The sequence below is a fragment of the Carcharhinus amblyrhynchos genome, chromosome 15 (assembly GCF_965287045.1).
Source record: "Carcharhinus amblyrhynchos chromosome 15, sCarAmb.v2.hapA, whole genome shotgun sequence".
Classification (NCBI taxonomy): domain Eukaryota; kingdom Metazoa; phylum Chordata; class Chondrichthyes; order Carcharhiniformes; family Carcharhinidae; genus Carcharhinus; species Carcharhinus amblyrhynchos.
Genome location: NC_137338.1, coordinates 74,330,988 through 74,345,456, shown reverse-complemented (window position 1 = coordinate 74,345,456; position 14,469 = coordinate 74,330,988). Strand labels below are relative to the sequence as shown.

Sequence of the window (14,469 nt, the reverse complement as noted above, 5' to 3'; positions counted from 1 at the left end):
ACCAGAGTTGGAACATTTGCATACACATATATTAGACCCACCAATGATCATTAAAATAATGCTCGAACTATTTTTAATGTTAGCCTCCACAATTCAAAACTGCTTAAGCTACCAGAACCGAACAACAAATTTAATAGCCTCTCACATCTCTTAAAAAAAATGTCAAACCCACCTAACTTTCATCTATCTCTTACTTCATTATTTCTACTTACCTTTTACTCATCACTTTCCTGCTTGCCATCCCTCAACTGACATTCTAGTTGTCCCTTTCCTGAGCTCTCACTTATAGCAGTTGGTGAGGTGGTGAGGATGGTGTTGTGTGGCACAGCTTGTTGAAAGCATCAAAGGAGAGGGAAGAAGCGAGCGGGAGAGCACAAAGAGGTCAGGAGAGGTGTTGAATGGGAGGGAATGAGGGTGTTGGGAGAGTAAAGGAGTAAGCAAGGGGATGGGAGAGGAAAGCAGTGAGGAGGAGGGACTGATGGAATCAGGAGAGGAAAGTGGCAAGAGGAAGGAGTCAGAAGAGGAAGGCAGGAAGAGGAGGGAGTTGGGAGATGGTGGTGAGCAGGAGGGAGCAATGTTGTCAGAAAAGGCAGTGAGCAAAGCAGCCAGAAGTGATTAGAGAATAGACTCTGTATGCACAGTTACAATATGGTGCATGTGCAATAACCATGCTAAAACAAAAACATGCTATCAATACTACTATTCTGCTATGATCTTAATTGTGGCAAAGCAGCCACAGGATTGGACAACATTATGACTAATTCCTATTTCTCCCAGAATCATTACCAAAACCCAAGAAGAATGTTCGTGCACTGACATACATTTTTTGTAGAAGAGAGAGAGTGAGGTAGATTTCTGAGGCTTTTGCTGAGACTGGGACTGGAATTGAGATTGGCCAGCAGATGGTGTCTCAATCTTTGCTTGCTGCATGGGAACGGCATGTGCTGCACTGAGCCCATTTTTCTGCGGGGATCTGTCCGGATGAAGATAACTGTGAATGAACAGAAGATGCCAAAAGTGACTGAACAACTCCTATAAAAGGGAAATAAATTCATTTAGACAGTATATGTATGTAATCCAATCACTTGCTTCAACAACTTCAAGTACTTAATACCAGCTTTCAGTGAAGCACATCCTCTACACATATACTTACAGGTCAGCAGCAGTGTGGTTGTGCTGGAGTGGTTGTTTGAGGGTACTAGTGGGTTCAGGCTGATCTGGCTGATCTTCCTGTTCTTTTTGGTGCCTAAGTATGTCGAATAAAGGTGAGTCCTGAAATTAATAAGCACAGAGAACATATTGAAAAAAAGTGAGTAAATCCCTCACTTTTGCAAGAAATAATTCTATAATGTAGGGTTGGATGAATAAGAAAAGGATTAGGAATTTTGCAAAGAAACAGCAGCGTAGATAGGGTCAGTTGACATAACATTACATAACTTTGTAAATAAGAGAAACCCTCTCAGTTTGGCACAAGTAGAGGGCCAACTCAAAATATTCTAATCATCTTTTCACCTTGCATAATTGAACATGGAGAAAATGGCACTACCAGAAAAAATATTAACTGCACAGGTAAAGCACTAATTTTCCAATAGATTAACAATAGAAAGAGAGTAGTCTCAGTAGTTTTGTTTTGCCCCAACCCAGTACTGAAATTCCTTAAAATATATGCTTGCAGAAATAAACAAATGGAAGTGGTGTGGGGAAATACAAATTTAAATGCAGGGGAAAGGAAAGAGACAAAATTAGCAAGTGAGGGTAAAATGAAAGAAATTTGAAATTAGAGCTATGCTTACAGGAACATTCTAATAAAATGCATCAAATCTCCAAAACATGTGTGTTATTTTGAGCAGGGTCTTGGTACAGTTTGCATTACAATACCAAGACCCTGTACAGTACTGCAACTGTAGTCAAGCATGGCTCTCAGACTGATAGAATGAAGTATGTACTGAGTCACTATCACTACAGTTTGAAAACAATGAGTAAGGGAACATCATAGTATCATACTCCACAGAACACAGCCATTTAGCCAGTATTTGTGCTTGCTCTTTGAAAGGACTATCAAATTAGTCTCATTCTTTCCTTATAGCCTTGCAAATTTTTCATTTTCAAGTACACGTTAACAACAATTTGTAGTTATATGGCGAATCTAGTGTAGTGTAGTGTCCCAAGATGCTTCAAAACAATGATTATCAAACATACCAAACACACAAATTGATTTCATATGCTGCCAAAAGCTGGGTCAAAGCAGAAAGTTTTAAAGGGTATTTTAAATTATGAGAAGAAGATAGAGAGGTGGAAAGGCTTAGTTAAAGTGAAATTTCCATAACACCTTGATTGTTGAAGGCACGGATGCCAATATTGCAGTGATGGCCCAAAAGGCCAGAACTGGAAGAGCTCAGGGTTCTAGAGGAAGTTAGAGGTAGAGGTAATGTAAAGATTTGAAAACAAGAATGACAACTTGAGGCTTTGCTGGACTGGGAGCCACTTTCCTGGAAGACTAAGGAAATTAATCATGTCAGCTACGAATCTCACCAATTTTTACAGATGCACCATAGAAAGCATTCTTTCTGGTTGTATCACAACTTGGTATGACTCCTGCTCTGCCCAAGGGATGGCACAATTGCAGGTTCACAGTGCCAGGCACCCAGGTCCGATTCCTGGCTTGGGTCACTGTGTGGAGTTTGCAGGTTCTGCCAACGTTTGTGTAAGTTTCCTCCGGGTGCTCCGGTTTCCTCCCACAGTCTGAAAGACATGCTGGTTACATGCATTGACCCGAACAGATGCTGGAGTGCGGCAACTAGGGGAATTTCACAGTAACTTCATTGCACTGTTAATGTAAGCCTTACTTGTGACTAATAAAGAAACTTTTAAAAGACCGCAAGGAACTACAAAAGGTCGTGAATGTAGCCCAATCCATCACACAAACCAGCTCCCATCCACTGACTCTGTCTACATTTCTTGCTGTCTCTGCAAAGCAGTCAAGCATAATTAAAGAGCTCCACACACCCCAGATATACTCTCTTCCATCGGGAAAAAGATACAAAAGTCTGAGGTCACTTACCAACTGACACGAGGACAACGGCCATTAGATTTTTGAATGGGCCTATCTCGCATTAAGTTAATTTTTCTCTACACCCTACTTATAACTGTAGCAATACATTTTGCACTCTCTGGTTTCCTTCTCTATGAACAGTATGCTTAGTCCGTATAGCATGCAAGAAACAATACTTTTCACTGTATACTAATACATGTGACAATATCAAATTAAATCAAATCAAAGTAAGTCAGTGATCAGATGGTGATTTATAAACAGGGCTTGGTGCTAATTAGGATATGAGCAGTCGAGTTTTGGAAGAGCTGAAGCTTACAAAAGCCAGCCAGCAGAGCACTGAAATACTGCAGAGTCTAGGCATACAAAGGCATACAGAAGGGTGCGTATAAACTGAGATAGGTACAGGGATGGACACACATTACTATGGAGATTGAAGTAGGTGATCTTGGTGATGGAGAGGGGAAGGGATCAGAAGCTCAGCTCAGTCTCAAACAGGATGCTAAGATTTGAACATTGCGGTTCAGCTGGAGACAATTGCCTGAGGGATGGAGTTGATAGCTAGGGGATGGAATTTGTGATGCAGACAATGCGTGGAATTTTCCAGTTGCATCTGACCTGAGACTGGAAATTCCCACCTGAGGTCAACAGACCTTAAAATGGGCTACCAAATTTTCCATCCTGCCTGCTACAAATCCCATGGCAGGTGGGACTGGAAAATTATCCCAGTAGCTGTGGTCTTCTCAATGTCTAACTGAAGGAAATTACTGCATACCTCGAGTGTGACAAATCAGAAGCAGTGGAGAGGGCAGGAAAGATGCTGGTGAGATAAAGCAGAATATGTTCAATTCCTTTTAGAAAAAGTTAGTATTGCTGAGCACACTTCTGGGTAGTGCATTCTAACATCATAACAACTTGCTGCATAAAAAAAATTCCCAGATTCTTCACCGGTTATTCTAAATTTGTATCGTTTAGTTAATAACAGTCCTGCCAATAAAACATTTTTTTTTCCATCTAGTCCAAGGGAACCCACCATAATTTTGATCATCTCAATCAAATCTCCTGCCCTTTAACCCTCCATTTTCTGGGAAGGACATTTCCAGCATTTCTGGTCTTTGTAGATAACTCAAGTCCCTCATCTCTGTTACCATTCTAGTAAATCACATCTGCACCAATGGCAATGTTTTAACATCATTCCAAGTACTGGACACAATAGCGCAGTTGAGATCTAATGAAGATATCTAAGCTGCAGAGCTGGGCTGAGGGGTGGCAAATGGAGTTCAATGCGGAAAAAAGTGAGGTGATTCACTTTGGTAAGAGTAACAGGAGTACAGGATATAGGGCTAATGGAAGGACTCTTGGTAGTGTCGACGAGCAGAGAGATCTCAATGTATATGTGCATAGATTCCTGAAAGTTGGCACCCAGGTTGATGGTTGTTAAGAAGGTGTACGGTGTGTTAGCTTTTATTGGTGGAGGGATTGAATTTCGGAGCCGTGAGGTCATGTTACAACCGTACAAAACTCTGGTGCGGCCGCTCTTGGAGTATTGCGTACAGTTCTGGTCGCCGCATTATAAGAAGGATGTCGAGGCATTGGAAAGGGTGCAGAGGAGGTTTACCAGGATGTTGCCCAGTATGGTGGGAAGGTCTTACGAGGAAAGGCTGAGGGACTTGAGGTTGTTTTCGTTAGAAAGAAGAAGGTTGAGAGGTGACCTAATTGAGGCATACAAGATGATCAGAGGGTTAGATAGGGTGGATAGTGAGAGCCTTTTTCCTCAGATGGTGACGGCTAACACGAGGGGACATAGCTTATAATTATAGGATGGATGTCAGAGGTAGGTTCTTTACTCAGAGGGTAGTAAGGGCGTGGAATGCCCTGCCTGCAGCAGTTGTGGACTCGCCAACTTTAAGGGCGTTCAAATGGTCAGTGGATAGGCATATGGATAACATTGGAATAGTTTAAGTGAGAGGGTCATTAGATTGGTTCCACTGGTCGGCACAACATCGAGGGCCGAAGGGCCTGTACTGCGCTGTAATGTTCTATATATATATATATGTTTGTTCTGCACATCCTAGAAGTGGTTCCATTGACATAACCCTGTAAGTAGACTGAAAATAATGGTTCTAGTCAATTTTAAATGTACAGCCCATATTGCATAAATCATTATTTTTCTCAGTTGTACTAGAACTATCTCACCATAAGATCCCTACTATGCAGAAAGAGGCTATTCGGCCCATCAAGTTTGTACCAACTCTCCAAAAGAACATCCTACCCATGTCACCCCGTCTGCCCTAACCCCATAACCCTGCATATTTAACATGGCTAATTCACCATCTGAATGGTGCACATCTTTGGACTGTGGGAGGAAACCGCAGCACCCAGAGGAAGCTCTTGCAGACATGGAGAGAATATTTAACGTTCACACGGGCAGTCACCCAAGGTCAGAATTGAAACCAGGTTCCTGGCGCTGAGGCAGCAATACTACCCACTATGCCACCCCCGTTAATAAATTTATAATCCTTCTGCTTCCATGTGGAGTATTGTGTGCAGTTTTGGTCAACTAATTACAGGAAGGATATTAATAAGGTTGAAAAAGAGTGCAGAGAAGGTTTACAAGGATGTTGCCGGGAATTGAGAAACTGAGTTACAGAAAAAGTTTGAATAGGTTAGGACTTCATTCCCTTGAGCGTAGAAGAATGAGGGGAGATTTGATACAGGTGTATAAAATTATGATGGGTATAGCTGAGTGAATGCAAGCAGGCTTTTTCCACTGAGGCTAGGGGAGAAAAAAAACTAGAGGACATAGGTTAAGGGTGAAGGGGAAAAAGTTTAAAGGGAATATTAGGGGGGGCTTCTTCATACAGAGAGTGGTGGGAGTGTGGAATGAGCTGCCAGATGAAGTGATGAATGCGGGCTCACTTTTAACATTTAAGAAAAACTTGGACAGGTACATGGATGAGAGGAGTGTGGAAGGATATGGTCCAGGTACAGATCAGTGGGACTAAGCAGAAAAATGGTTTGGCACAGCCAAGAAGATTCAAAAGGCCTGTTTCTATGCTGTAGTGTTCTATAGTTCTATGTATTGCTTTTATCTGTGAAATCTAAATAATTAGGTCAGTGTGATGTATTTTAATCCTGTTAATTCAAACCGAAAGAGAAAATGCTGGAAAATCTTAGCAGTTCTGGCAGCATCTGTAAGGAGAGAAAAGAGCTAACATCTCTGGACAGCCATTAGCAGTCTTTTCCCTTGGTTTCTGTGGCTATGATTCATCTTTCATTCCCTTACCCTGCAGAATAAATATCTCCCACTTTCTATGTATTCACCTTTCATTCCCTTACCCTGCAGAATAAATATCTCCCACTTTCTATGCCTTTTAACTTTGACAAAGGGTCATCTGGACTCGAAACGTCAGCTCTTTTCTCTCCTTACAGATGCTGCCAGACCTGCTGAGATTTTCCAGCACTTTCTCTTTTGGCTTCAGATTCCAGCATCCGCAGTAATTTGCTGTTATCCACTGTTAATTCAAAGTTATTTTACATTTGAAAAAAATTCTAATCATTGAATAGTCTGTATTAAATTATTTTAATAAAAGAGCATGAGGCAAATTTTACTCTTCACAAAGAAAATCAAAACCGATAACTTGATTTAAGTAGTGTAAACTGTATTTTTCCATCTTTATAGGGACAAAAGAACAGGATGTATCTCAGGAGTCTGCTATTAATCACAGGGGGTTGAAGATTAGACCTAGACGACATATAATGGCTCTACATGGCAGAAAATAAAGATGCAAACTATAGTTCAATGTCTTACAGGAATAAAACAACCAACTTGTTCAAAGCAGCATTTTCTTGAAGTAGCACTGGCAAGGTTGTGTAATGTAGTATTGTGCAATTCATACAAGTAACAGCAAGAATAATATACAAAAAGGAGTTTACAAACTAAGATCCTGAGTTACCAGCAAAATTATCTTTACTTGGAATCCAAATGCACTCAATCATGTTCAAACTAGCAGATCATAGACTTCAGTGAATGTTGAAATTGGCAGCAGACAAAAATGTCCTGAGTTCAAGTACAAACAAGGCGCAAAACAATTAAAGCTACCATATCTAGTATATAGTCTCTGCATCTATGCTATTTTTCTTCCCCAAGGTTATCAGGCTCATATAGTAACAAAGAGCAGTCAATTTTCAGGAAATAATCCACGGAGTAATACATCAAATATGTTATACTCCATTCTCACGTCCATTTTCTTAAAGCCAGTAATCATAGTGGGGCACAGTTCCAACAGGACTGTCAGTATCAGTGACAAGTCTTTGTATTGGAAATGCTGGAATAAAAAGACAAATGAAGAAAGGGTAATCATTGCGGTACAGATGACCTGTGAGCAAGCATTGGAATCTGAAAAATGATAGCAGTCCTGATCTAAAGAATAAACCATCAGGTAAATAAATACTCTACTGACCACAATTTGGATCAACTGTTCTTTCTATTGGCATGAGAATAATTCCCCATTTTTCATAATTTTTAACATTGTTGCTTGCCAAAAACTATTTTCTTCTGTTTAATGGATTGTGATTTTTCCCCGTGTTCAGCAGCCCATGAGTCTCCATTGATTCATTTTAATATACAATATGCAAATACAACAGAAAATAATACTTAGGTAAAACTGGAATGAACAAGTAATATCATGATGAGTACTAGATAACGTGGAACAGAATGCTCAGATCACTGCAAACTGCAACTGAGTAAGGGTCCTACTGTAATGTCTCAGGAAACCCAACTGGAAACAAACATAGTTTATTACAGAATGCAAAATAAAATCATTACCGTGGTGCACACACACTAGTTCCCACCTGGAACCATCTTCAGCAGGCCCAGCCCTGATCTGCCTTATAAACAGCTAGGGTGAGCTCCAGCTGGGCAGGTCATTGCCTGTTATCAGGGGAACTTATACTCAGTGAATCCTACAAGGAGATAAATCAATGATTCCCCATGGAGCTCATGGGAGTTATCACACCTATCTAAGTGAAATCAACACACTGACACAGTCATACAAACATCGACCATATTTGAAAGTAGACTTAAGTTCTTGATCCCTACCAATGTAACTGAAGCTGACAACATAGAAAATTCAAAATTTATATCACAAATAATTTGCAATTTTAACAACTTAACAGTTACAGAAATCTGGAATGTGCTGCCCTTGCCCGCTTTCTGTTTCACACATCTTGTTTTGCTGTTTATATGATATCACTCCACCTTCCACTGTGATTGTTAATGCAAGCAACAGTTGAAGAACAGAAAGTCTGGAGTCCTGCCTGGTTGCCTGACAGAAGTGCAGCTATACACTGCAGCAGCCAGTTTGTTGTGCCTCTGCCACTCGACATTTGCAAAGGGCAAGGGAGCAGAATACATCTATACCAGTGGTGGGCAAACTGTGGCCTGGGAGCCACATGCAGTCCACCTGGGTTCTAAGTGCAGCCGACGAGACATTTCGTTGACTTTACCATGCACAGGATTGCAACATTCCATTAAATTCCAACCATGTAGCCTTTTTCCTAACAGAATGACTGAAGTGATATGGTAAAAAGTCTGACAACACCAGGTTTCAGTCCAACCGATTTATTTGATAGTAAATTCACGAGCTTTCGGGTTAGCCCCTTCGTCAGGTGAATAGAGTGTTCTGGCCTCAGACAGAGTATATAAAGCACAGACAGTTTACAGATTACTGATTAGAATGCGAATCTTTACACCTAACCTGTTGTTCAAGTCTTAAAGTGGCTAACAATGTGTGTGGAAGGAGCACTGATCACAGATTAAAGAGATGTGTATTGTCTCCAGACAGTACAGTGAGTGAGGTTTTGCAAACCCAGGCAAGTCACGGGGGTTACAGATAGTGCGACATGAACCCAAGATCCCTGTTGAGACCGTCCTCATGTGTGCGGAACTTGGATATCAGTCTCTGCTCAGCGACTCTGCGCTGTCGTGTGTCATGAAGGTCGCCTTGGAGAATGCTTACCCGAAGGTCAGAGGCTGAATGCCCATGACCACTGAAGTGTTCGCCAACAGGAAGGGAACAGTCTTGCCTGGTGATTGTCGAGCGATGTTCATTCATCCGTTGTCGTAGCGTCTGCATGGTCTCCCCAATGTACCATGCTTCGGGACATCCTTTCCTGCAACGTATCAGGTAGACAATGTTGGCTGAGTTGCAAGAGTATTTACCGTGTACCTGGTGGATGGTATTCTCACGTGTGATGATGGTATCCATGTTGATGATCTGGCATGTCTTGCAGAGGTTGCTGTGGCAGGGTTATGTGGTATTGTGGTCCCTGTTCTCCTGAAGGCTGGGTAGTTTGCTGCGAACAATGGTCTGTTTGAGGTTGTGTGGTTGTCTGAAGGCAAGAAGTGAGGGTGTGGGGATGGCCCTGGCGAGATGTTCGTCTTCATCAATGATGTGTTGAAGACTCCGGAGAAGATGTCGTAGCTTCTCCGCTCCAGGGAAGTACTGGACGACGAAGGGTACTCTGTCCACTGTGTCCTGTGTTTGTCTTCTGAGGAGATTGATGCGGTTTTTGGCTGTGGCGCATCGGAACTGTCGATCGATGAGTCGAGCGCCATATCCTATTCTTATGAGGGCATCTTTCAGCGTCTGGAGGTGTCTGTCACGATCCTCCTCATCTGAGCAAATCCTGTGTATACAGAGGGCTTGTCCATAGGGGATGGCTTCTTTAACATGTTTAGGGTGGAAGCTGGAGAAGTGGAGCATTGAGAGATTGTCTGTGGGCTTGCGGTGCTGAGGTGACTATCCTTGATGGAGATGCGTGTGTCCAAGAATGCAACTGATTCTGCCCAACTGATTCTGGCTCAATTTCTGCCCCACCACCAAAATGGACCCCATCAGTCTCGCAGCAGACACGGAGGAATTCATCAGGCGAATGAGACTGCATGAGTTTTTCCACAAACCCCAAGAGGCCAACAGCGAACACAATGAGACAGCCAATGAACCAGAACAGCTGACAGAGAGATCCGCAGTGCAACAACCTAAGAGGAAAGGCCGCTGCCCTCGACTGGACTTGTATGCCCAAACCATCCGGAGGTGCGTTAACACCAGATTCATCAGCCGCACTCACAAGACAGCCCCGAACATCACCCAAGCACGACGCAATGCCATCCACGCTCTCAAGGCAAACTGCAACATTGTCATCAAACCAGCAGACAAAGGAGGGGCCATCGTCATACTGAACAGAACGGATTACTGTAAAGAAGTGTACCGACAACTAAACAATGAGGAACATTACAGACAGTTATCCACAGATCCGACCAAAGAACACACTCGTCAACTCAGCAATCTGATCAAGACCTTTGATCCGGACCTTCAGAGCACCCTCCGTGCTCTCATTCCACGTACTCCCCGCATTGGAGATCTCTACTGCCTCCCAAAGATACACAAGACAAACACATCTGGTTGCCCCATTGTATCGGGCAATGGGACTCTGTGTAAGAACCTCTCCGGCTACGTCGAGGGCATCCTGAAACCCATTGTACAAAGAACCCCCAGCTTTTGTCACGACACTACGGACTTCCTACAGAAACTCAGCACATATGGAGCAGTTGAACCAGGGACACTCCTCATCACAATGGATGTCTCAGCCCTCTACACCAACATCCCCCACGACGATGGCATTGCTGCAACTGCCTCAGTACTCAATGCTGACAACTGCCAGTTTCCAGATGCAATTTTACAACTCATCCGCTTTATCCTGGACCACAATATCTTCACCTTCAACAACCAGTTTTTCATCCAGACACACGGAACAGCCATGGGGACCAAATTTGCACCTCAATATGCCAACATCTTCATGCACAGGTTTGAACAAGACTTCTTCACTGCACAGAATCTTCAACCGATGCTATACACTAGATACATCGATGACATTTTCTTCCTTTGGACTCATGGTGAACAATCACTGAAACAACTATATGATGACATCAACAAATTCCACCCCACCATCAGACTCACCATGGACTATTCCCCAGAATCAGTTGCATTCTTGGACACACGCATCTCCATCAAGGACAGTCGCCTCAGCACCTCACTGTACCGCAAGCCCACAGACAATCTCTCATTGCTCCACTTCTCCAGCTTCCACCCTAAACATGTTAAAGAAGCCATCCCTATGGACAAGCCCTCCGTATACACAGGATTTGCTCAGATGAGGAGGATCGTGACAGACACCTTCAGACGCTGAAAGATGTCCTCGTAAGAACAGGATATGGCGCTCGACTCATAGATCGACAGTTCCGATGCGCCACAGCCAAAAACCGCACCAATCTCCTCAGAAGACAAACACAGGACACAGTGGACAGAGTACCCTTCGTCGTCCAGTACTTCCCTGGAGCGGAGAAGCTACGACATCTTCTCCGGAGTCTTCAACATATCATTGATGAAGATGAACATCTCGCCAGGGTCATCCCCACATCCCCCCTTCTTGCCTTCAGACAACCACGCAACCTCAAACAGACCATTGTTCGCAGCAAACTACCCAGCCTTCAGGAGAACAGTGACCACAAAACCACACAACCCTGCCACAGCAACCTCTGCAAGACATGCCCGATCATCAATATGGATACCATCATCACACGTGAGAATACCATCCACCAGGTACACGGTAAATACTCTTGCAACTCAGCCAACATTGTCTACCTGATACGTTGCAGGAAAGGATGTCCCGAAGCATGGTACATTGGGGAGACCATGCAGACGCTACGACAACGGATGAATGAACATTGCTCGACAATCACCAGGCAAGACTGTTCCCTTCCTGTTGGCAAACACTTCAGTGGTCATGGGCATTCAGCCTCTGACCTTCGGGTAAGCATTCTCCAAGGCGACCTTCATGACACACGACAGCGCAGAGTCGCTGAGCAGAGACTGATATCCAAGTTCCGCACACATGAGGACGGTCTCAACAGGGATCTTGGGTTCATGTCGCACTATCTGTAACCCCCGTGACTTGCCTGGGTTTGCAAAACCTCACTCACTGTACTGTCTGGACAATACACATCTCTTTAACCTGTGATCAGTGCTCCTTCCACACACATAGTTAGCCATCTTAAGACTTGAACAGCAGGTTAGGTGTAAAGATTCGCATTCTAATCAGTAATCTGTAAACTGTCTGTGCTTTATATGCTCTGTCTGAGGCCAGAACTCTCCATTCACCTGACGAAGGGGCTAACCCGAAAGCTTGTGAATTTACTATCAAATAAATCGGTTGGACTAAAACCTACATAAGAACATAAGAAATAGGAGCAGGAATAGGCCATCTAGCCCTTCGAGCCTGCCCTGCCATTCAATAAGATCATGGCTGATCTGTCGTGGCTCAGTTCCACATTCCCGCCCTCTCCCCATAACCCTTAATCCCCTTGCCTATCAAAAACCTATCAACCCGCGTCTTAAATATATTTAGCGAGGCAGCCTCCACTTCAATGGGCAGAGAATTCCAGAGATTCACCACCCTTTGAGTGAAGAAGTTCCTCCTCAACTCCGTTCTAAACCACCCCCCCTTTATCTTGAGGCTGTGCCCTCTAGTCCTACTGTCCTTTCTGAGCGGGAAGAGCCTCTCCACCTCTATCCTATCCATCCCATTCATCATCTTATATGTCTCAATGAGATCTCCCCTCATTCTTCTCAACTCTAACGAGTACAAGCCTAGTTTACTCAGCCTCTCCTCATAGGTCAACCCCCTCAGCTCTGGTATCAGCCGAGTAAACCTCCTCTGCACTCTCTCCAAGGCCAAAATATCCTTGCGTAAGTGCGGCGACCAAAACTGCACACAGTACTCCAGCTGCGGCCTCACCAGTGCCCTATACAGCTGCAGCAAGACCTCCCTACTTTTATATTCAATCCCCCTCACTATGAAGGCCAGCATCCCATTTGCCTTCCTGACCACCTGCTGCACCTGTAGGCTGGGTTTTTGCGACTCATGCACAAGGACCCCGAGGTCCCTCTGCACCGTCGCATGCTGCAGTTTTTCGCCATGTAAGTAATAGTCCTTCCTACCATTATTCCTACCAAAGTGGACGACCTGGTGTTGTCAGACTTTTTACTGTGTTTACCCCAGTCCAACGCCAGCATATCCACATCATGAAGTGATATGCACATAAAACAAAGGCAGGTGAAATGAGGTGCATGCTGATTGCACACATTGACAGAGAGCTGTGCACTTCCCCTTTGCCCAAAGCATAAATATTCTTTTGTTTTTACCATTTGAAGTTGACGATAGTTGTAAGTTCATAGAATCATAGAAACCCTACAGTGCAGAAAGATATTTTGGTCCACTGAATCTGCACTGACCACAATCCCACCCAGGCCCTGCCCCCATATCCTACATATTTACCCGCTAATCCCTCTAACCTACTCAGGACACTAAGGGGTAATTTTAGCATGGCCAATCAACCTAACCCACACGTCTTTGGACTGTGGGAGAAAACAGGAGCACCTGGAGGAAACTCATGCAGACACGTGGGGAATGTGCAAACTCCACACAGACAGTGACCCAAGCCAGGAATCGAACCCAGGTCTCTGGAGCTGTGAAGCAGCAGTGCTAACCACTGTGCTACTGTGCCACCATGCCAGTTAATGTTGTCTTCATACTAACTTTAATTGGATAGCTACCCATACGAAATTGCCTATTTACAAAGCATTGCCATCATGATTTAAATCACTGGCTGGTATTCTTGCAATTTCTGCTTTAGATAGAATTCCCATGTTAATTCGAATTACTATCAAGGACTGTGAAAACAACTTCCCATCTTTTAGACTGTAACAGGATATGCCATTTCCAACAGCTCTGTATGGCTCTGATATCATTCCAGCAATTCAGGTGGCTTGTTTTTAAACAGAAAAAATACTGGTCAGAGTTAGGACACATTTTAAAACAGAAATAATTTGCAGGGTTCATCATGGATGTTGTTATTTATAGTTTGTTTTAGTGTGGAAGTGGAGCCAATGAAATCTCAGTAATGCAAAGCTGAATCTGATTAAAAACCAGTCAAAAGATGCCTGTGGTACAGGAAGCAGCTAAAAAAGTTTTATTAACTTATTATATTTCTTTACTAAAGATCAGGTTTCTTGAACCTGAATTTCAGTAGTGCAAGAATTACAAAAAGCTCCATCATGTACAAAAATTAAGATAGCCTGAAACAACACTGTTATTACTGTAAGTGGCAAATTACAATGAAACTAACTGAAGGTTGGGAAATGTGAAGGCTAATAAAGGAAACCAGTTTATCCTGGAATAGACACAAAATCCTTGAACTTCCATAGTTGGTTGAGTCAGCATTGGTCATAGGAAGCTAACCGTATGAGAGACAACCAACAGTCCTTAATAACAAAGATAATGAAACTCATATTGAAAAT

The 14,469-nt window shown here is 43.3% G+C and overlaps 1 protein-coding gene across 1 annotated transcript in view; it reads right to left on the bottom strand.

Moving 5' to 3' along the window:
* Positions 1-14,469, bottom strand: part of rb1 (retinoblastoma 1) — a 288,967-nt gene that overhangs the window by 33,983 nt on the left and 240,515 nt on the right. Inside the window, exons 18-19 of the mRNA XM_080204223.1 lie at positions 1,154-1,272; positions 822-991 (exon numbers count right to left, since the gene is read on the bottom strand). Of these exons, the coding sequence (XP_080060349.1) occupies positions 822-991; positions 1,154-1,272 (289 nt within the window). The remainder of the gene's footprint in view (positions 1-821; positions 992-1,153; positions 1,273-14,469) is intronic.